This window comes from Passer montanus, unplaced genomic scaffold (genome assembly GCF_014805655.1).
Source record: "Passer montanus isolate IOZ18808 unplaced genomic scaffold, ASM1480565v1 scaffold27, whole genome shotgun sequence".
Classification (NCBI taxonomy): Eukaryota; Metazoa; Chordata; class Aves; order Passeriformes; family Passeridae; genus Passer; species Passer montanus.
In genome coordinates, this window is record NW_024367372.1 from 8621541 (window position 1) to 8642564 (window position 21024).

Below are 21024 nucleotides of genomic sequence, written 5' to 3' on the forward strand. Positions count from 1 at the left end.
GTATTTTCTGTTTTTTGATAACCAGGATTTGTGGAGCCAGTAATCCTGAATAAAGCAAAATCTGCAGTGTTGTTTTTAGACAGGAGTCTCTACTCAAACTTGTATATTCATGTTCTGCTCTGAAAATGCAGTTCACAACTGACTGAATTACAGGACTGTCTGTTAATATTACAGAGGAAAAGAACTCTCTTCAGCTGATGCTAGGGTCATGTACATATGTGTGTCTTTTTTAATGTAATATTGTGTTAATAATACAAACAGGGACTGGAATTGAAAGGAATTTAGGAATATATTAATTCTGAGTTGTGCTTAGCAGAAGAGTTAATTGACAGGTTTAGTACTATGTTAACTAAGTTATATTGCCTCCAGAACCCAACATAGTGTCAGAAACCCTCAGCTGCACCATTTACAGGGATTTAACTCCTTTAAAACATTATTTCTCAGGCCTGAGTAGTTTTAGATAATAATATAAAAAATGAAATTAACAATAATTTCATTTCTCTTTCCTTCTAAATTGTCTCTATAATCACTAAATTAGTATTCAGTAAATACTATATCCAGTATTTACAACTTCTTAAAAGTCTGGAACAGTCCTGTCATTTGCATATCTGGGAATGCTTTTATATATGTGCAGGAGTAGCTCTCGCTCCGTTCTGGAAAATGAAAGGTAAAAAGTTACCTCCACTTCCACGCCTCCCCACCTTTTTTTTTTTTTTTAATGATTGTTTTATCAAAGCAGCTTATTTCATGTTTTAAAGCTTTTGTTAGCATTCAACGAGGAGGAACAACTTATATATATTTTTTAACCCACGTAGTTAAGAGTATCCATCGCTATACGTTATGATCACACATAATGTGGAAAATTGGATTAATACTGCACTCAACTGTAATCTACATTTGGCATAAGGGAAAGATACCTATCAATGTGCATTCAGAGAACTCTCTCAAGGATGCCTTTTTTATCTCAATTTATTCTTTTTCATATTGAATTTGTTCTACTGTGCAAGATTGATGGCTGACTCAGGAATGGGTCTGTTTTCTGACTGGATCTCTGCACTGCAAGGTTTAGTGGTGTTTGTTGCACCAGGATTGAAGCTAAGGGACCTTTATGAGCTAACTGGTTAAACCACCTCCTCTGTTAGCAGTGAAATATGTTTGACCTTCTTCCAGCTGTCATGGTTGATCATAATACGAAAAGCTTTCAAAGAAGGAAAGAAAATGTAAAGCTTCTCAGTCAATATTTAGATGCCTATGACCCCACACATTGGGGAAAAGAAGCTGTCCACATTGCATTTTGTGGATCTTAAGTATTTTTATTTTTAAAATTCAGTTTGGATTCCATATTTACTCCTAAACCTAAGAATTTGATTTAAGGCATTTATTTAAAAAAGAAGCTTTAATTGAAGATAAAAACCTTTGGATTTACTTCGCACAAGAGGAAGTCCTCAAGTCTGTACAAATTGTTCCAGTTTTTCCCACCAGTACCTCAGGACTGACAGTACACAGAACAAACATGTCTTATCTCAGAGGTATTTTTTACTACTTCACCTTAAATAAGGACTTCAGCTCTTCTGTCACTACCTTTGGCCAAGTAAATTGTTGAATATTTTTGATTCAGTTTCAGTATTGTGTCAGTTGTTTTGGAAGGTCAACAGTGCTACAGATAACCTGGGACAGAAAATTGCTACATGAGGCTTGAAGCATTATACTCGTAAAATGTAATATTTATGGCTTCCACCACTGTTGAACTCCAAACAGTGTGCAAATGTTTTCTTTGTTGGACAATATTGAGAAATAAAGATTGCATTAAAAGATAAAAGTTCTTAATTGGTAAGAGCTGCTGAAGTTTTATGTTAGTTTAACTGTAAAGTGTGTGAAGGAATGCTCATGTTCTAGTCTAAGCGCATGTGTTTACATAGAGAAGGGAAATAACTGTATCTTCTCCATTTTGGAATTAAGTCAGATCATTTTACATGATGTACATTTTTGCTGCTCATATCTTGTGTGAGAGGCTTTGCAACACTCTTGGTTTGCCACAGAGCATTTTCATAGGATTGTAGAATTCCATATAATTTAGGGAAAAGACCCCTAAAATCAGCTATCAGTGTAAGACTGTCCAGTCCACACAAAACCATGTCCCTAAGTGCCACATCTACACATTTTGTTGAACTCCTGCAGGGGTGTTGACTCAGCCTGGGTAGCACCTTCACCTTTATGTATTCTTACATATTCCAGAAGAAAAACGAAGACAAACCAAACAACAGGCAAACAAAAAACGAAACAAAAAAGAACAACCTAGTGGACTTATAGAAATGTCTTGGAAGTTATTCACAGATTTTTCTTCAATAAAATAAAATCAAGTATGATTTTTGGTTGTTGTGGGGTTTTTTTCTCTCCTCTGGTGAATTCTCTGACAGCTGAGGAGCTTTGAATGTCTTCTGAATTTGAGAGGAAGAAAGTTTCTTTGTACTGCATATTTTATGAATTTAATACTGACTTCATCTCAGCTTCACATTAAAGAAAATTCCAGTAGTGTGCCCACAAGTTCCTTTCAGGGAAAGGCCACGTGAAGACAAGTAGTGTAACTGGTGAGAAGTCTTTTTTAGGATGAAAGTAAAAACAAAAAAGCATAAAATCTGGAGTAAATAATGTGTTAACCAACATATAGTACACATTTTAAGGTTGCACTAGAAAGAGTTGGTTTGATTCACCATTGATGATGAATAATTTTTTGTTTTGTTGTTGGGGTTTTTTTTTGAAATTTGGGCTAGAATTTGAATGCTGGTTCTTGATATGGCTGACTGCAGTAGATGTGAACTCATTTTAGATTTGGTAGAAGTTCTAGAGCTTGATTTACAATCCAAGTGTCTGCTGGCCTTGCATCACACAATTACTGACTTCAGAGAAAGCCTTTTGTAATGTAGGGAACTTAGTAATTTTGGATGTTGTGGCACAGTGACAACTGAGCTGTTGAATACCCATGTTTTGAGGAGCTTGACTTTCAGCCCCATGCAGAGAAAGGGTTTATGTTTATGCAAATAATGGGATTGAAGTCTCCACATGGGGTTATATTCAGAGGGCAGCTGCTGCTTTTACTTATCCAAAGCAAGAATAATTAATGCTTTGGAACTGTACTTGCCTCACAGCTTGCCCCCAAATTGGGGAAGAGAGAAAGCCCTGCTCTAATGTCTGCTTAATTGCCTTCCTGTAGAAAGCCATAAGTGCCTGAAAAGCTTGAACATAACCTTTAAATTAACTAAATCATTACAAGTAAATAATTTCATAGCCAAGTAAATGACCAAATGATAAATAAATGCACAGATATGGTTAATTATCCCTACCTGTGATACTGATATTATAGTTACCCATAAATTAGAATCTACACATGGACCTGCAATTTTCCTATGCAGTAAAAAAACCCTGAAATATGTGGCATAATTTAATTCTAATTGCTGTTAAAAATTATAAATGTGTTTCAGAGTGTTTGTGTGGTTCAGATATTTTTATATTAAGGGAGGTGTGTGTCCTGAGTGTAATTTTTTTTGAAGGCTTAGGTCCTTGAATGTCAAAGAGTATTTTGCTCTCAGATTAGTCTGAGGCAGTAGGGAGTTTGTACTATGGTTTCTGGTGTAACTGTATTGTTTGTACCGTAATAAACGAAAGAAAAATAGTTGAAATATTAAGTTGCTGGAGTAACAAAAAGAAGAAAAGGCTAAGTCCTGTTCTGTAGTCACCCCTTCCCCCTGCCCTTAGCATCTGCAACCAGCTGTGATCATAGAGGCAGGATGCCCAGACGTACCTTTTCTTCCCAATCATAAATGCAGTTTTTACCTTACCCCCTAAAGATCATCCAGGACTTCGTTCGTTCGTTCGTTCGTTCGTGCTGGAATCAAATTTTACTTGCCTAAAGATTATTCACTAAGTCAGTCATGTGATTGTAAGAGTAATTGCATAGCACTTACTACAAAATAACTTCATTTTCAAGTTATTCACAGTTTGAATGATGATTTAATTGCTCTAGGGACTAGCTGTTTAATTTCAAATCGTCAAAGATGTTGAAGAGCAAGATCATTGATAGTCTTTCAGGTTCAGCCTGTTGCTTAGGCTGTGACAGCAAGTGTTGTACTGTAAATTTCAGTTAACCTTTTCCTGACCATCCTTTTTTAATAGCATGTCAGGTATCATATGAATTTGATTATTTTCAAGGACTGAATTACAAACCCATGAACTAAAAATAAAACTTGTTGATATATTCTGTATTCACTAATCTGTTTGGATACTTGGTTTTTGTGTTAGTAGTGTTTCAGTAGCAAATAGATTGTACTTGAAGATTTTGGCTGAGATTTGCAGAAGTAGCTTGTGGTTGCTTGCAGATTTCTAGAGCACTGGAGATTTGCAGAAGTGCCTGCTGTGTCACTTTTGGATGCTTCTCTTGATGTCTTTATAGGAGCTGATTTTTTTTAATGCTAATCTTTGAGTATTTGTTGTGTTTGTGGTGTGTTTCGGAGGAGTGTCTGCTTACTTTAGAACTCTTTCCTTCTACCTGTTGATAAAATACGTGAATGTTGAGCTCTTAAAAAGAAAAGATGACGTTTAAAAAAAGGGGGAGCCTTGCTGTTTCATAGAAGACATTGACGTTCCTAAAAATTAGATTTCTAAAATGTCGCTAATTTTTCCTTTTTGTGTTTTTTCTTGTTTTTTAACAAGATCTTCAGAAACTATAGAGCAAAATATTTTTTTTTTTCATGTGGTATAAAGAATTTTGGCGGCTGTGGCTGCAGCGTGGGGGCTGCTGAGCGCCGGGCAGCGCGGGCGGTGCCGCTGTGCCAGGGGCCGGTGCCCTGGCCCCGGGGAGGGATCGCGCCCGCCTTTGTCCGAGTGGGTGCACAGCGCCTTTTAGATGCTAATGGCATCGACGCTGCTGTTTTGTGCTAGACCTTGACTGCATCTCGGGAATGTGGCCTGTCTGGTTTCAGGTTGGCATTCAAACAGCCCACTGTAATTCCTGCCCGCCGAGCGATTGATTCTCGCCCCGGTCTCTGGCTTCCGTGTGCCGAAGGAAGCGGTTGTGCTGGTGGAGAATTAATTTTTCTTTGGTTCTCAGATCTTACCTGCTGGTCTCTGTGCTTTGTGTTTGCCATCTGCGATTTGGCAGTAAAGTAAATTTGCTCTGTTAAGCCACAAATGCGGCAGTAGCTTTACTGACAAGGGTTGAACCTTTCTTTCTGTTTGTGTTTGCTTTTTGCTGGGGTATCCAAATGTTGCATTGTTCCCTTCAGCTTTTCTTGTAAATATATAGAGACAGGAGTATATTTCTATATTTTTATCGTGAATGTGGCAGTTTTCTGTTGTTAGGTTATTTTCTGGTTCAATGGAATATACTGGTTCATGTTTAGAGGCAGTGAATAAATGAATAACTGAGACATAACAGCAACATGCTGTAATAAATCTAAGTTCTACTTACTACATCTTAGAAGCAATTTGCGGATATATTTATGTATGCTGCAAACACAAATTTTAGATGTAGCCCAGAGAATTTTTTGTCAGTCTGTTTTGTACATGAATGCAGTATCCATCAGATTTTCTGTGCTGCATTCCTTTTGTATTCCTGTAAAATAAAATTATAACTGTTTACTTTGTTTTCTGGAAAAACACACATCTCTCCTAAATGTGTTGAATAATAATTTTATTCTGGATTTCCCTACTCTGTTAGGTGAAACATGCATGAAGCACAGGGGAGAAAAGATGTGAATCTAGTTTGGCTTAGCTAGCCATTACTTCAGCAGATAAAACAAAACATGTAAATATCTCCCGAGCACTTAAGGCTGATCTTTCAGACACTGACTGCATCCTTAGCCAAAAAGGGGCATGTGATAGTTAGATTTTGAGGGACCATGTGCTCTTGCTTCAGAGCTAAATTTTAAAATGCAAGAAAGCAGACTACCACATGGCACAGTTGATTTTAATGGCAGTTCATGGTAAAATGCTCTCTGTTTGTGTTACCTTTTAGGTTACCTAGGGTGAAACAAAATTACAGGATTGGAGACTCTGGAAAAGCTCAGCATCAGCGTTTGAGGTAAAAATGAACATACTGAACTAATCTTGGGAGTGTCCTCTTTGTTAACTTTATGGAATTGATTGGAGGAGAAATTTTCATCAAGATCCATTTTGTGGTTAAGTTTTCAGTATTGATTTAAAAAAATTGGACTTCACAGTCTCTTTTTAGGTCTGGCAAAACTCACACTTGTAGGTGTATGTATTGTGAAAATTTTTTATTTTATAGTTTAAGAACACTCTAGATCTGCTGAAATATGGTATTTTTACTTTAAGTTGTAGTTTTACATATGTGTGTATATTTACAATATATTCAGTATAAATATATAATACATGTATTTGGCTAATATAGCTAAAATTTGCTGTCATGAATTTGTATATCCCTGAATTTTACTTTTATGGTTAAATCACCATCTTAAGTGGACAGTATTTTTTCTTTTACTAAGAGGACTGGTGTATGTCGAGAGAAATGGGTGTTGGTTTGTCATGAGTTGACTGTATTTCTTGCAGTTTTAAGTTGAAATAGTTTAAAGAAGATTGAACTCTGATATTTTTTTTAATGTCTTCACTCAAATATGTGAATGGAAAAAGCAATGCAATTATACAAACCCTAGCAAAATTATATCAAGCACTCTACTCACATTTCCTGCATGGACTACTAATTAATGAAAGTAACCTGGAAATAGGGCTGGAGAAGTATGTGCACATTTAAATTGAATTATCTTTTAAATTTTAGGTTCTGATAGTAAACTAAAATAATTCATGTTCAGAGTGAACCTAAATGGTTTGTCAGCAAGTTGTGTTGTAGGCTCAACAATGTTTTTAAGCAACTGAATTACTACAATTAAACTTGCTGTTGTAGTTCCCTTTTCAAATAATTTTTATAGTTCATAGGTTTTTGTTCTTGTTTTTTTTTAAGAGTCAAGGCTTACAAATTATGTGATTACTCTACAAGCTGATATCATGATGTCAAAATGCAGTTCAGGAAGCATAAACACAGAGACTGCGGAAATTAAAACGGTAAGACTGTGCTTTGTGGTATGGGAAAAGCAGGTTTTCATGTATCACTGCAGCGTGTTCTCCTGTTTTATATTTAAAGATGCTTCAGAACCATAGAGTAACTTCCATATGTGAGTTTATAGTTTATAGAAATTGACTGAATTTCTTTGGAAAGAAAAATGAAAGTAGCTACTTCATTTTATTCATAGAAATTTAGATGTTTATCATGAAATTTTTGCCCTGATACTTGTTATGAAGCTGAATATAATTAGAAATCTATTCTAGAAATCTATCTTATGTGTGTGTGCTTTTCTTGTGGATCTTCTATTCAAATGTGGTTGTGTTGGTGAAATATGATCAGCTTTAAAAAAAAAAGAGTTGGCAGAAGGGCTTAGAATTAGAATTGAATTCATATGTTATTCCAGATAGGAGACACAAAGTAAATGGTAGGGAAAAGAAATGACAGGTAAATTAAGGTCTTAGTTTCAATGGTATGCTTCAGTTTGAAATATGAGTTCAGCAAAAATAGGGGAAGAGGCTATCTGATTAAAACTACATAGCTGAAAAATGTGCTTTGATAACATAGGGAAGGCAGAAATGTATTTAGTTCTGCTGTGCTCACCTTGCCTTGCATCTTATATCCATATACTTCATGTTTTATCTTTTGTCATATGTTATGGAGGTGAAAGGAGTCTGCATAGCACCAATTCTACATTGTTGATTAAGCAACTGCATAGTTAGGATTGTTGCACTGTCCTTGTACACATAATTTAAGAAAAACAAAAGTTTGTTCCAGAATCTGGCTGAAGGTGTGTATTCTTTAAAGCAGAGACATCCCCATTCTGAATGCCTCATGTACTGGTATCACTAGAGATGTGCTGCAAACCTGAGTTTTGTTTTTACACTGTATTGTTTACTTGTCAATGCCCTGCAGCCTGTGTTATGCTGATAAATATTGGCATAATCCTTTTGCATTTGACTGTTCAGTGTGCAGCAGCACAACTTCTATGAGAATGATGACTTGCTGTCTCTGTGGGTTGAGGTGGACTGATTGCAACACAGAGTGTTTATTACACTTTTGCCCCAAGTCCAGGTTTGGTCATACTGAACACTTCATGAAGGACTTCAGGGGTTTTCTGAGTCTGCTACGTGTCATGCTGTACTCCATTTCTCTCCTACAAGCAGACATTTAGGAGGTGTCTGCCAGGAATTTCACCTGTTAACTGTTGTACTGCTTGTAGAACTGCTTCAGGATCAGCTCATCCAAATGCAGAGCCTCAATTTAACTTTTGGTTTAATAAGCTCTCTAATGAAACTTTTCCTGGACAATAGAAAGCAGCTGTTGTGTTGTTGTGCTGGTATGCCTTGGTAGGCTATTAAAGAACAATGTTTGACTGGTTATGTATCAGAAGAATAGAAAAAATAGAATTCTTGTAGTCAAAATGAGTATTCACAAAGTATATTTCTGATTGTGCTAGGGAAACCAGGGAAGATAGTCCGTAAAGGAATACTTGTATTTGAGCTTTGTAAGCGTCTGTGCATTCACTTCTTAGAAAGGAACACATCTGAAATACATTCTTTTTCTTTCATTTAAGAATATTTTAAGACCAAATGTAAAAATGGCTGTTAGGCAATGCATGGGATAAAGATCTTTGAAGGATGAGAGAGAAAGAATGTCTCATAAGCTATGTTCTGTGTTAAAGAGAGCACTACATAAAAGAGATTCCTGATTCATCTTACTGGGTAATATTGACAGTTGTTTGATGTTTGAGTTTTGGACTTCTTTTTTTTTTTGGCATATAAAACTGAGGGTGTTTGGTTTGGGATTTTTAAGTTCTCCTAAGAGAACTAAAGTTGCAGGAGTAATATTAACAAAATAAGTGTCTTTTTCTTGAAGTAGTAGTGTGCTTTTCTGGGCTGTCACTGAAAAAATCAAATCCTTTTAAATACTACACTTCTTTTAAAAGAAAGCTTAGAAACCAGACAACAGAAATACTGCAAGTTCACCTAAATTGATGCAAAATCAATTCTTGCCTGTGAATGCTTACAGTGAAAGTTGGTATGGAACACTCTCAGTGACATTTTACATTTTGTTTATTAACATTTACATTCATTTTCTACTCTGTATTTTGTATTCCTAATATTTTACATTTTTTCTTTTTATTTGGTCCTCCTTTACCCGAGTAGAGAATTGTCTGTGTTAGATCATTCAGCAAGTTAATATTTCACGTAGCACTTGAACATAGAAAGTGCTATAAAGAAACTACATTCAGACACTTAAAGTGTTCATGTAAGAGAATTTTCAAGCAGCAAGGTTCTATTAATATTTTTTATAAACTATGGTTTATTTCATTTAGAGTAAGTGGATTATTTTTACCTCTTGAGGCTAGCTTGTTTTGGCTGATGCTGAGAGTGCTTTTAGAGGATGACTTAGATACTCCAGGACAAAGATTAAATCCTAAAGCATCAGAACTAATGTTTGTATCACAAGGATTATATTAGGTACAAATTTACAAATCAGTATAGAAAGCAGATTAAATACAATGCAAATAGCAGTAAGAAATTTTTGTTGTTAATTGAAGATGATTATAGTTTTGCATTAACTTGTGAGTACAGCACAAACTATGCTCACAAATGGTGGTAAAAACTTGAAAGTTGCATCCCCAGGATACTGCTGTCTTCTCTGTGTACATCAGTGCCATTCCATAAATGTTTTAAACTGTCCTCCAAACAGGAGTTGGATCCAGGATGTCTCATTCCAGGTGAAGCCTCTGGTTGGTTTGGCTTGTATTCCATAGTGCAGTAAACCTTGAATTAAACCTTTTGTGCACTGGATGATGGCTTCAAATTGGATATAGTCATGTGACTGAAAAACCTACTCCACAGTTCCAGATTTATTGAAGACTGGAAAAAATGCTGTTGTATGTTGTTGACTTAATTTCCAACATTGTATATTTTTCTGAAAAACAGTTCTTTAAATTATGGAATAAGGGGTTAATTTTAGCTCTGCAGTTCATGATGTGTTCACATAAATGTACATTAAAATAAGGACACTCGGTTGTGAATTCTGCTCTTAAAATTCTCAAGACTGGTGACCATGAAACTGGAACTTTCACTGTTATTTGAGTAGAACAAATAAGCTTGAGCCTTATCCAGCTTCTGTAACAAGTCTAGAGTCATAGGAAGTATGATTTATTTCAGGTGTTTCTCACTCCACATTCAGCTTCAGCAAGTTCTTAAGAGTTTCTTGTTCTGTTAAATTTCAAAATAATGCAGTGGACAAAGATGGTACATCTTAGCAAGTATCTTTATTACCCAGCACTGGCTGAGCGAGACTAGTTTGGCTTTTTGTTGTACTTCACTGTTAGCTAGTTTCATTAGCTCATGTTCAGTTTTCTGTCCACAGATTCTGAACATATGTGCTTACATCTCAAATGTTTTCAATTTGAAATCTGTTCTTCAAGTAGATGTGTTCTTTCCGTTTTTATTTCTAGATGATCCTGTTCTGCTTTTCTTTTATTGAAAAACTTGATATTTTTCCTTGCTATTGAAATAGAGACTCTAGAATGTCACAATTACTGCATTATTATGGCTTACTCCCATAATAATGTTGACATTGATCTTTTCAGATGTTATATACTTCCAATACAAATCCTAGAAATGAGGGCCAGGACTAGGAAACCTTAGTATAGCAGAAAGAAACATTGATCTGGGAGGATAGCTTTTTCTTTTTACCTGACTTTGCTTAAATTCTCTCTCCCTATATGTTCTTTCAAATGTGTTGTGTCTCATGCAAGCTCAGCCCAGGTATGATTGCAGTGGCACACAATGCTGTTGTGGTACACAGAAACCAAAGTTGTAGTTTAGAGTATGTGTTGTTTCACAGCCTTTCCAGATCAAGCTGGAGCCATATGTAAGCCTAAATCCTCTTTCTTCTTACAGCAAGGTAGCTAAACTGGTATCACTATTATTAGATGCATAGCAAAAGAAGTGAATTATTTGTAATATCGGATCCTGTACTTGTTTTTTATTAGCAGCCTTTTAAAATAAGGTTGGTTTTTCTCTCCTTAATTCCCTTCCGGTGTTGTGATTTAGCTATTTTGTATGTTCCCAAAGTTATATTTATCATTTGAAAAAGAAACACATGACAGATGGAACAGTAAACAAAGAGGAGGAGCTTCTCATCTAAAGTGATTTATAAATAACTGAAGTGGCTGGGCTTATGTACAAGAACGCTTGAGGAATCAGCTTCAGCTTTTACTATGGAAAATGTTTGGATATTTTTTTCTCTAGTCCGTTCTAGCAATTATTATGACAGTGAGGTCTCATGTTAAACAAAGCAAACATTAGTTGTTTTTCACTAGTTGCTCTGTGCAAGTAGAGAAGCATGATTGAGACTGTTTCAATGAAATACTGCAGCCATGTGAAAGTCCTTTGTGTTCTTCAGACACAACAGGGGATTTGAACTGTACAATCTTAGAGGTCCGTTCAAACCCAAACCATTCTGTGATTCTAAGGATTTTTTTGTCTGTGTTACCAACTCGTGCTTCCACTCACTGGAATATACAGAAAGAGAAGCTAGATATATTAAAGGAGAGCTTCATCTGTAAGCTTGGAGAAGGGGGTGTTGGGGATGACACCTTTCCTTGCTTTTCTCCCTTCTTCCCTGTTTTCCTGCACCTGAGCTGTCAGTTCATACAAAAGCTTCTCTAAGGTTAGTGGTGCCCAGAGTTTTCTCATGTTGTATGTGGAAGACTCTGTGTCACTTTATTGTCCTTGCCATGTGACTGATTTAATCTGTCAGTCACATACTGATAAACATCCAGTACATTTGAAGTGTGAATGCTCAGTTGATCAGAATGTCAAGGATGATCAGATTGCTGCATGCAGCTGTAAAACACCTAAACCATTCTTCTATGATGTCTGTATGTTTCCTGCCAGCTGTATCCTATAAACCAAAGCTTTTGAGTCCTAGTGGAGTTACAGCCACTAGTTCCAAGGAGGGAATGAATATCTTTAGTTGTGCCAGATTAGAACACTCTATAAAACTATTACTATAGTTGCATTGTTAGAACCTGCATGTGCTTGCATGCTTTCTTGGAAATGTATAGAAATGGTTTAAGAATCTACAGGAGCCTTTTTTTGTATTACAACTGAAATGAATAATTACATAATACTGATTTTGTGATTTGTGTAGAGTGTTGTTATTTATTTACAGCTAAATAAAGCAATATTGATCCATTTTATCTGTTTAGGTAATCTGAAATACTTGGACTTCAATGGTAACTTACATTACAGGAGTGAAAAGTAAATGAGAAGGTTGCTGAGTGTTAGGAGATCCTAAAGCGCTTCAATGGTAACTTACATTACAGAAAAGTAAATGAGAAGGTTGCTGAGTGTTAGGAGATCCTAAAGCAACTGTAAAAACAAAATGTCAGGCATGTTCATTACTATATGCTGTGGAAATGCACACTTGTTCCTTTTTGAGTTTTTTTTAAGGTCTTAAGACATCTTTTCTTTCTGGAGTCTTCTCAATATGATAGCTTTGGTAGCACCTAAATAAAAATATTGGACAACATTCCAGCGATATTGACACAGTTTATATATTAAAGAGGGACTTTTTTATGGAGGGGGAAGTACATTTATTGCTGATCCTAAACTCAAGAAGTTACATTAATTCTTGTTCGCTAAGTAGCATTTACTACTGAATGTTTGTCTACAAAAGATAAGTATGTTTTTACAATGGAGCTGTGTGTGTAATGTTATTTCAGCTTAACCACACTGTCCTTCAGGGCTTCCCCTGCCACTTAAACGAATTGAGACAAAGCTTTATCTGACCACTTACTGTAAAGTGAAATTATTTCTGACTCTGCAGGAGGAGTGATCATGTAGTTCAATATATTGCCTTTATTTTACAATATATACCGGAGTTGGAAAGTGAGATCATTGGTTTAATCTCTTTTTTCAGAGCTTCCTATAATTATTTAATACTAGTTTAATATCAGTGTCTAGACATGGTCCAGATTGTAATATTTAATTTGAAAATATTAACATAGAACAACAGTGTTGGAACAAATATAAATGAATACTTCTCTTAATTACAGAATTTCATAATTACTAGGGTTGGAAGGGACCTCTGGAAATCTAGTCAGTGCCCTGTTTCTGATTTAATTTTACTGCTTCTTTTTTTTACTCTCTCTCTTCAGTTATTTCTGATAACCATTACTGGTTCTCCCTTAGATAGTGTATTATACTTCTCTTATTTATTTTTATTCCTTACTGCACGTTTGCAGAACTTTAGTAACTTTCTTATTGTATAGAAAACAAGAACATTTCAATGCAATAAAATGATAATTAGCTTTTTCTCATGCCTTTTTAATGAGTTATTAAATATTAATACATCGTCAATTTCATGTGTTTCTCAACCCATATTGATGCTAAAATTAATATAGAGCTTGTAGGAATTTGAGAAAAAACTAAGTTTTGCAGATATTGGTTTCTTAATAAGGTATGCATCCAATTTAAGGAGGGAGTATTCAAAATTTCGTAGATTTCACATAGTATGTTTCTGTATACTTCCACAGTATTTTTCTATATCATCAGGCCATAACCGCTTTCCCAGGCAAAAGGTTTTTATGTTGTGGGTTGAGTCTTATTTGTTGTAACTTTGATCATTTGTTACAAATAGCAAATGTTTTTAACACACACACACCCCCCCAATGATGAGACTTTATAGCCTCAGAAGGAAAGTGTTTTGCAGTGCTCAATTGTCATAAAGTTCCGAATGCTGTGTTTGCTTATGAATTACAGTGTCTTTATGGAAGTTGGTGGTAAACCTGCTAAGGATTCCATTCTCTTTTAGTCCTTACTAGAGTCATTAGCAATTATCTCTAATGCTTCTGCCAGTTCTTAAAAAGATCATCTAATCAGAATCTGATGATTTGAAAATACTGACATTCTTGTGTAGTTTCTGTTCTTTTCCTAGCAATTAGAATAAAATTCCTGTGTGTTTAAAGCTTTAATTTGTCAAAGGCCTTTTTGGTTGGGAAGAAGAATGGAAAATCTGATACTTGTGCCTGTGCTGTAAATTTCGGTGTTTTTCTTTCCTGAATTAAAGCTAAGACAGCTTTACTTTTTAAAGCTTAAATTTAAAATGAAATTCTGTCAGACCATAAATAGAACTTCATATTAAAATGTATGCGTGTGAATCCAAATGCCTGTAATGAACATTGTCCTGTAAAGTACATCTCCTTTTGAATTTCTGGGGTACTTTGATAAGCACACATCTTCAAGGGGAGAAGTGCCTGTAAATTTAAACTTCACATTTTCTGCTGAAAATAGTATGAGAAAAAACACTTCTGCAAGTAAAATCAAGTAGTGTCCTTTTCTTGATAAAAATTTTCTCTTACTGCTTGAGATTGCAAGTGTATCTAATACCGTTTCATTTTCTTCTCATAGTAGGCTGTGCTGGAACAAAAATGCAATGAAAGAAACACTGGATGAATGAATGAAAAGCCCTGCTTTGCAATCCCTCAGCATGGCGGGACTGCAGCTCATGACCCCTGCTTCCTCCCCAATGGGTCCATTTTTTGGACTACCATGGCAACAAGAAGCAATTCATGATAACATTTACACGCCAAGAAAATATCAGGTACTAGTGATAGTGCTCATACAGTAACATCAAAAAAAGTACAATTAAATCCATTAATTAATGGGAAAAGAATAAGAGCAGGTGGATAATGTGCTGTGATGCAGACTGTCAGGACATGTGTCTCTCAGCTCCACCTGTTGGGAGCTAATTCTTTAGTTTGGCTTTGTTTGGCATTTGTTATATCCCCCCTTCCCTCTTCTCAGTTTGCTCTAACGAGCAGGACAGCTTTTAAGCTGAGTGTTCTGCCGCTCTGCAGAAGGCTGCTAGGAGCAAATCAACTGTGCCTCTCAATTGTATGCATACATCATGTTTCCTTCAACCTCACACTTTGTCTTCGTATACTAATTGTGATTTTTGGTTCACATTCTGGTCAAAGCAGCCCTTTAAAGTCAGAGACCCCATCAGGGTACTCTGATTTTTCACTTTAAGGAAAACTGAGTTCTAGAATACCAGTGCTTCTGCACTGCAGAGGTGCCCAGAAGCATTTTGTAAGCATTACTAAGAAACTTGGATCACCCTCAGCTAGTCTACTTGCTTATAGGGCTGAATTGATGTGTTCAATTAGATTTAAAAGCTGTAGTTTCTTTCTTCATAGCATGTATGTAGCAACAGAATCATCTATTAAAAAGATACACTCAGAAAACTACCTGAGAGTAAATTGTGATACTGAAGGATTTTAGATTTAAAAGCTGGGCTATGTATAGTGTGTTAATAGTTTTGAAGGATTGTGAGAACATGTTGTTATGAAAGAGATATGTGAATTATATGGCACTTGAAAGATTTCAAGTGATACTGTTGACTTGTACTTGCCTATAGTTTGTTTATTACTTCTGTTATTTTTTTTGTCAGCTTTTTCACTGCATTACTGCAAGTAAGGACATTCTTATTTTTTAAACCTAGGTTGAACTGCTTGAAGCAGCTTTGGATCATAATACAATAGTCTGCTTAAACACTGGCTCAGGGAAGACTTTTATTGCAGTACTACTCACTAAAGAGCTGTCCTATCAGATCAGGGGAGATTTCAACAAAAATGGAAAAAGAACTGTGTTCTTGGTCAACTCGGGTAAGAGGAAATGTTCCTTAACACACTGCTAATACTTCCATGGAATATTCTGTAACAGAAGTTCCTTGAAAGCAAATCTGGGAGAAACTTCTATGTAAAGCCTTCAACAGCAAGGTTGTGATATCTTTCATATTTTGTTTCATTGTCTGTTTAATGTAATCTGTTTATATATATAACATGTTCTGTTTCCTAGTTTGAGGTTAAGACATTGAATCTGAAGTTCAATTTAGTTAGCAATCTGTTTCCTTGATGTGGTTCTCAGTAGAGGCAGTTGCCATCTACACTTAGTTTAACATTAGTCTCAGCTAAAGGACACATCAAATATTGTGCTTGGTTTAGGACACACATCTTATAAATTCAAGTATAACAAGACCTTTATGTAAATTAGATTTTTTTTTCCCTTAAGCGAATCAAGTTGCTCAGCAAGTGTCAGCTGTCAGGACACATTCAGACCTTAAAGTGGGAGAGTATTCGAGTTTGGAGATAACTGAATCATGGACAAAAGAAAAATGGAGTCAGGAATTCTCTAAGCATCAGGTAATGTATTAAGTAAAAACTATAAGCAAAGCATACAGAGAGTCAGATTGGATCAAAAGTGATTCCTTCCAATTATGGATTCAGTCTTCTTTAAAAAAAAATCCAGCGTATTGGTATATTTGTACGTTAATTTTGAGGCAAATATGTGTAGGTGTTTTCAGGTTGTTCTCGGAAAGCCATCCTCTAAGTCCTTTATTTTCAATCTCACTGACTTGTTCATTATGATGATTGCAGAAGAAATTTCGAATGTGCATACTGTACTTTAAATGATGTTAAATTTTTTTTAAATGTTAGGATTTTAGGGTTTAGTTTCTGGTGATTAGTAATGTTTTATGAAATATGTCTGGGGAACTCTGACAGAAGAAAGTGTTACTATACTTAGTGAAGTTCAGAGTGAGTGTAAAAATAATAAATAACGATTCAGTTTTATCAACAAACTCAATTTTTGTGTTAGCGTACAAGAAATAAGCTTTTTCTTTAAAAAGAATTCTCATAATGTCCTGCTTATGTTACAGCTGCAGATAGTTAAGACTTTATGAAGGTCTTTCTTGCCAGAGACATGATAGTGGGACGTATATAAGGACACTAACTTAATTTATTAGGATTATTTAATGATACTTGTTCTGTGTGGTCTGCTTGCTGTTGAGATTGTCTGTTCTATTCATTTTTTAACTAGGCATGTGCCTGGAGAGATACAGGCACATATATAAATACAGCCCATTCAGAGATGGCTTTCTCCAGTAGAGAATGTTTTAGTCTGTTTTGTCCTTACCTGGTGTAGGTATGTCAGTAGGGATTAATATTTGCCAATGCTGTCTCACAAGACTCGCAGAAAACTTTTCCTCCTTCACCTTGACCTCTGATAGCTTGTACTTTTCTTGTAGTGACATTTTTTTCTTTTCAATCTAGGTTCTGGTTATGACATGTCATGTTGCTTTGACTGTTTTGAGGAATGAGTATTTATCCTTGTCAAATATTAATCTTCTGGTGTTTGATGAGTGCCATCTTGCAATCCAGGATCATCCATACCGTGAGATTATGAAGGTGCATTTATTATGTGACTGTTTAATACACTTGGTTGAGGAAGAAAAGTCAGAGAGAGAATTGGAAACCGTTTAAGGCAACTTTTGCTATCAAAAAAGATATTAGTGGAACCAATGTTAGCATGTTCCTGGGACTGTGAAATTACTGTATTAAGACTTCAGTGTTACTAGTGGTAGAAGCGTAGTGTATTTACTGTATTTTACAGTGGGGATTAAAGACACATCTCTTTAACAGAGAAGCTAAATTTATTTAATTAGGGGAATTTTAAAAATTAATTAATAAAATATTTTAGTTAAGGAATGGGATATGCTAATCAGTTTTTATTATTTTTAAAAATGCTGATCTCTAAAGGTGTTACTGGGGCTCTTTACAGATTATTATTGGCTCCATGTCGTTTTTGGATTATAAGTGAGAGATACCTGCATAATAAGTATCTTTCCAAATCTCTCTACAAGTGTATGTGCCTTTTTATATGGCGTGGAAATATTATGTTACCTATTGTAGGTGTGACAAGAGTATTCTGTTTAATGCTGTTTCCATTTTTCCAAGTTGCAAATACTTACTTTTAAATGTGATGGCTGTTTAACTTGCACTCAGTAGAACAGAAAATATTAATTCAATGTTTGGTACCTTTTGCAACACCTGCTATTGAAATAAAAGTTTCCAGCCTAAGCATTAAAAATTTGTAGGTAGATTAACAGGATACCTTTTGTAAATAATTTAATTTTACTTTATTTCACAGATCTGTGAGGGTTATCCATCATGTCCTCGAATTTTGGGATTAACAGCTTCCATTTTAAATGGGAAATGTGATCCTGCTGAGTTAGAGGAGAAGATCCAGAAACTGGAGAAAATTTTGAAGAGCAATGCTGAAACTGCAACTGATTTGGTGGTCTTGGACAGGTGTGTTTTATAATGATTGTTGGTAAATTAATGCCTGCATTTTCGTTTTGGATAGAGGAATAAACTAGTAGCAATATTTAGTCTTCTAAATTTTAGAAGAGTTTGTGTGTATATGATGCTGATATTCTATTTAGGGTGGAGATAGAATGTTAAATGGCTTTTGAGTGTAAAGGCTGATTTGCCTTGGTAGGGGGAGATTTTCTGTTGTATCACCAAAGATACAACAGAACAGATCCTCTAAGAAAAAAAACCCAACCCAAAACAACCAAAAAAACCCCTCAACACACCACCAAGCTAAAAACCTGACATTTTACGAAATACTTCTGAACTTTTAAAATGCACTCTTTTGTGTGGAGTGAAAGTGTTTTACATCCAGTATATACCATAATGTCACTATTTAGGAAAATGTGGCAACATCCACAGTACTCTTGTGCTTTAATGCAAGAGAAGTTGCCTTTTTTTTTCTTTTCCCCCAAATGCATAGCCTGGGTTTTAAGGCCTAATGAAAGATAGAGGGAGATGAGAGGAGGTAATAAAGACTTAAATAACAGAGCAAGTGAGTTACAGAATCTAGAATCATGTGAGTGTTGTTTAAACTAAAGGTGGTGATAATGTAATAACTTCTTGTAGGGGAAAGTAGGGTGAAATGATTGCTATGCAGCATGTTTTCTTCTACCACCTGTACTGTATTGTTAAGTTTCAAATAAAGTTAAAGGTTAAAAGTTATGGAACAGGTGTTTTATCCATGCATAAATGTTTTAAATGCATTTTTAACTTGTCTAAACCATTTCCTTTTAAAAATTTCCTGCTGCCATTTAAGAATAATTACTTTACTTGTGTAAATGTATTTAGAGACATAAATTTACATTATTTTTCTTTTTGTATGGCAAGAGAGTGCACTACTGAAAAACAAGTGAAGATGTTGAAGTAATTAGAATTTGCTTAAATTTACAATATTTGAAATGAGAGTAGCAATATTAGCCTTCTTTTTAAGGGCATATTAGAACAGTATCTAGAATTAAGTAGTTCAGTATTTTGGGAGGTGGAGGTTTTTCTGAAGTGTTTAACTGTATCATTTTTAATAATTATTGATTCATAGTGGGGAAACAAATGTTCTTGAATACACATCATGTTGCTGTTGTGTTTGCTGTATAACCTTAAGAACTGAAATAGTTCTGGCTTTCAGAAGCTGTGTTTAACTTGATCTTTGCCCTCATTAAGATATACTTCTCAGCCATGTGAGATTGTTGTAGACTGTGGACCATATACTGACAAAAGTGGGTTGTATGGAAGATTATTAAAGGAATTGGATGAAGCACTTGCTTTTCTAAATGACTGCAACATATCTGTACATTCAAAAGAAAGAGATTCTACCTTAATTTCTAAGCAGGTAAGGATATCGAGAAGTATGAGAAACCTGGGGAATAGAAATCTTACTGCTGTTTTTCTTTGCCATGTATGTTATGTAACTGAAACCTCCTTAGCTAGTCATCCTTGATTATCTGAAGAAAAAAGACTTCTGATTTTTGTGTTCATTGACATGCAGTTGTTTCCATAAATGAGTGGGGCTTCACTATCAGGCATTGATTAGAATTCCATTCAGTTTGACATTGAGATTTGCTTAAATCACTAAAACAAACCCTGATGTTGTAGGTCCTTATCTCTGAGGTCAAGAATCTGACATTTTCACGATCTCCTATGACCTTTGAATAATGCAATACAGAAGAGGAAATAATGCTTCAGGAAGAATTTGGACTATTCCCTATTGTATTAAAATATGGTAAAGAAAGAATTTAGGCAGAAATTCCAGCCAGAGATGCAGTGTCTGTAATTTATCTTAGAACAATGTTGAACTAGTGTCACACCTTGTTGGAACAGAATTTGAATCTCAAGTCTTGCTTGATTTTCTCTATGTTTGGCCCTGTCCTGACCTTTAGCAGAGGATGATCCAGAAGGTGTGGAGTGTTTAGCAGGGACCTTTCACACAGGGGGTCTAGGTACCTTTTTTAACCCTGCTTGGCCTTCCTGGTTTGGAATTTCCTGCTAAATTCCAACTGTGTAGGGATGTAAGTCTTTGAACAAGAAGTCAGTAGTGAGTCACTACTGTGACTATTCCTGTAATAATGCACGAGAAATTTGGAGAAGATATTTCTTTCTTCAGCCCAAAATATTCCAGTTTCCTTTAACGTTCTGAGAAACTGAGGACTCTGACACTGTCTATAGAATATTATTTGTGCCAGAGGGAAAGATGGTACATAAGACATCCTATCACAGTGCATGGGAATTGGAAGTCCCAGTTACTTTTGTGCTAAACTTAAACCATAATAGGATAAGTACATAAGAAATGCTGTCTGGAGGCAATCTTCATGACTTGCAGGGTCCAGAAGAATGGATTAACTGCTCTACATCTAAAGTTTATAACCCTCTGTGCTTGTTTTAAACCAGTAGCTCTCTGAGAAGATGGAGGCACCATATTAAGAAAAGAAATGAGTTTGAGACTGAGGTGCTTTATGTCTTGGCAGTGTAGAGTATCAAGCCTCTGTATTGCAGTTACAACTAGTCTAGATAGTTTTGCCCTTGAGTCTTAGAACTAATAAGCTCCACAGTGGATAGGATAGTATCAAGAGGATGATAGCCTGTTCTTTTTTTCCTCACAGAAGGGAAGGAAGAGAAATTAAAGCAGCATCTGAAAACCAGTGTCCTGTTATGGTACCATTGTAGTTGTTCTGTTACAATATAGGGCATCCAAATGATAAGTCCTTTTAGTGGTGTT

At 35.5% G+C, this 21024-nt stretch overlaps 1 protein-coding gene across 6 annotated transcripts in view; it reads left to right on the forward strand.

The window, feature by feature from the left end:
• Positions 1-21024, forward strand: part of DICER1 (dicer 1, ribonuclease III) — a 66472-nt gene that overhangs the window by 11589 nt on the left and 33859 nt on the right. For 3 of the 6 annotated variants that reach the window (XM_039712486.1, XM_039712488.1, XM_039712487.1), the window contains exons 2-9: positions 6011-6076; positions 6974-7074; positions 14512-14704; positions 15605-15767; positions 16174-16304; positions 17214-17348; positions 18091-18251; positions 19473-19641. In XM_039712486.1, the coding sequence (XP_039568420.1) occupies positions 14561-14704; positions 15605-15767; positions 16174-16304; positions 17214-17348; positions 18091-18251; positions 19473-19641 (903 nt within the window). In that variant the 5' untranslated portion in view covers positions 6011-6076; positions 6974-7074; positions 14512-14560. The remainder of the gene's footprint in view (positions 1-6010; positions 6077-6973; positions 7075-14511; positions 14705-15604; positions 15768-16173; positions 16305-17213; positions 17349-18090; positions 18252-19472; positions 19642-21024) is intronic. The other 3 variants (XM_039712490.1, XM_039712489.1, XM_039712491.1) reach the window with 2 other exon arrangements.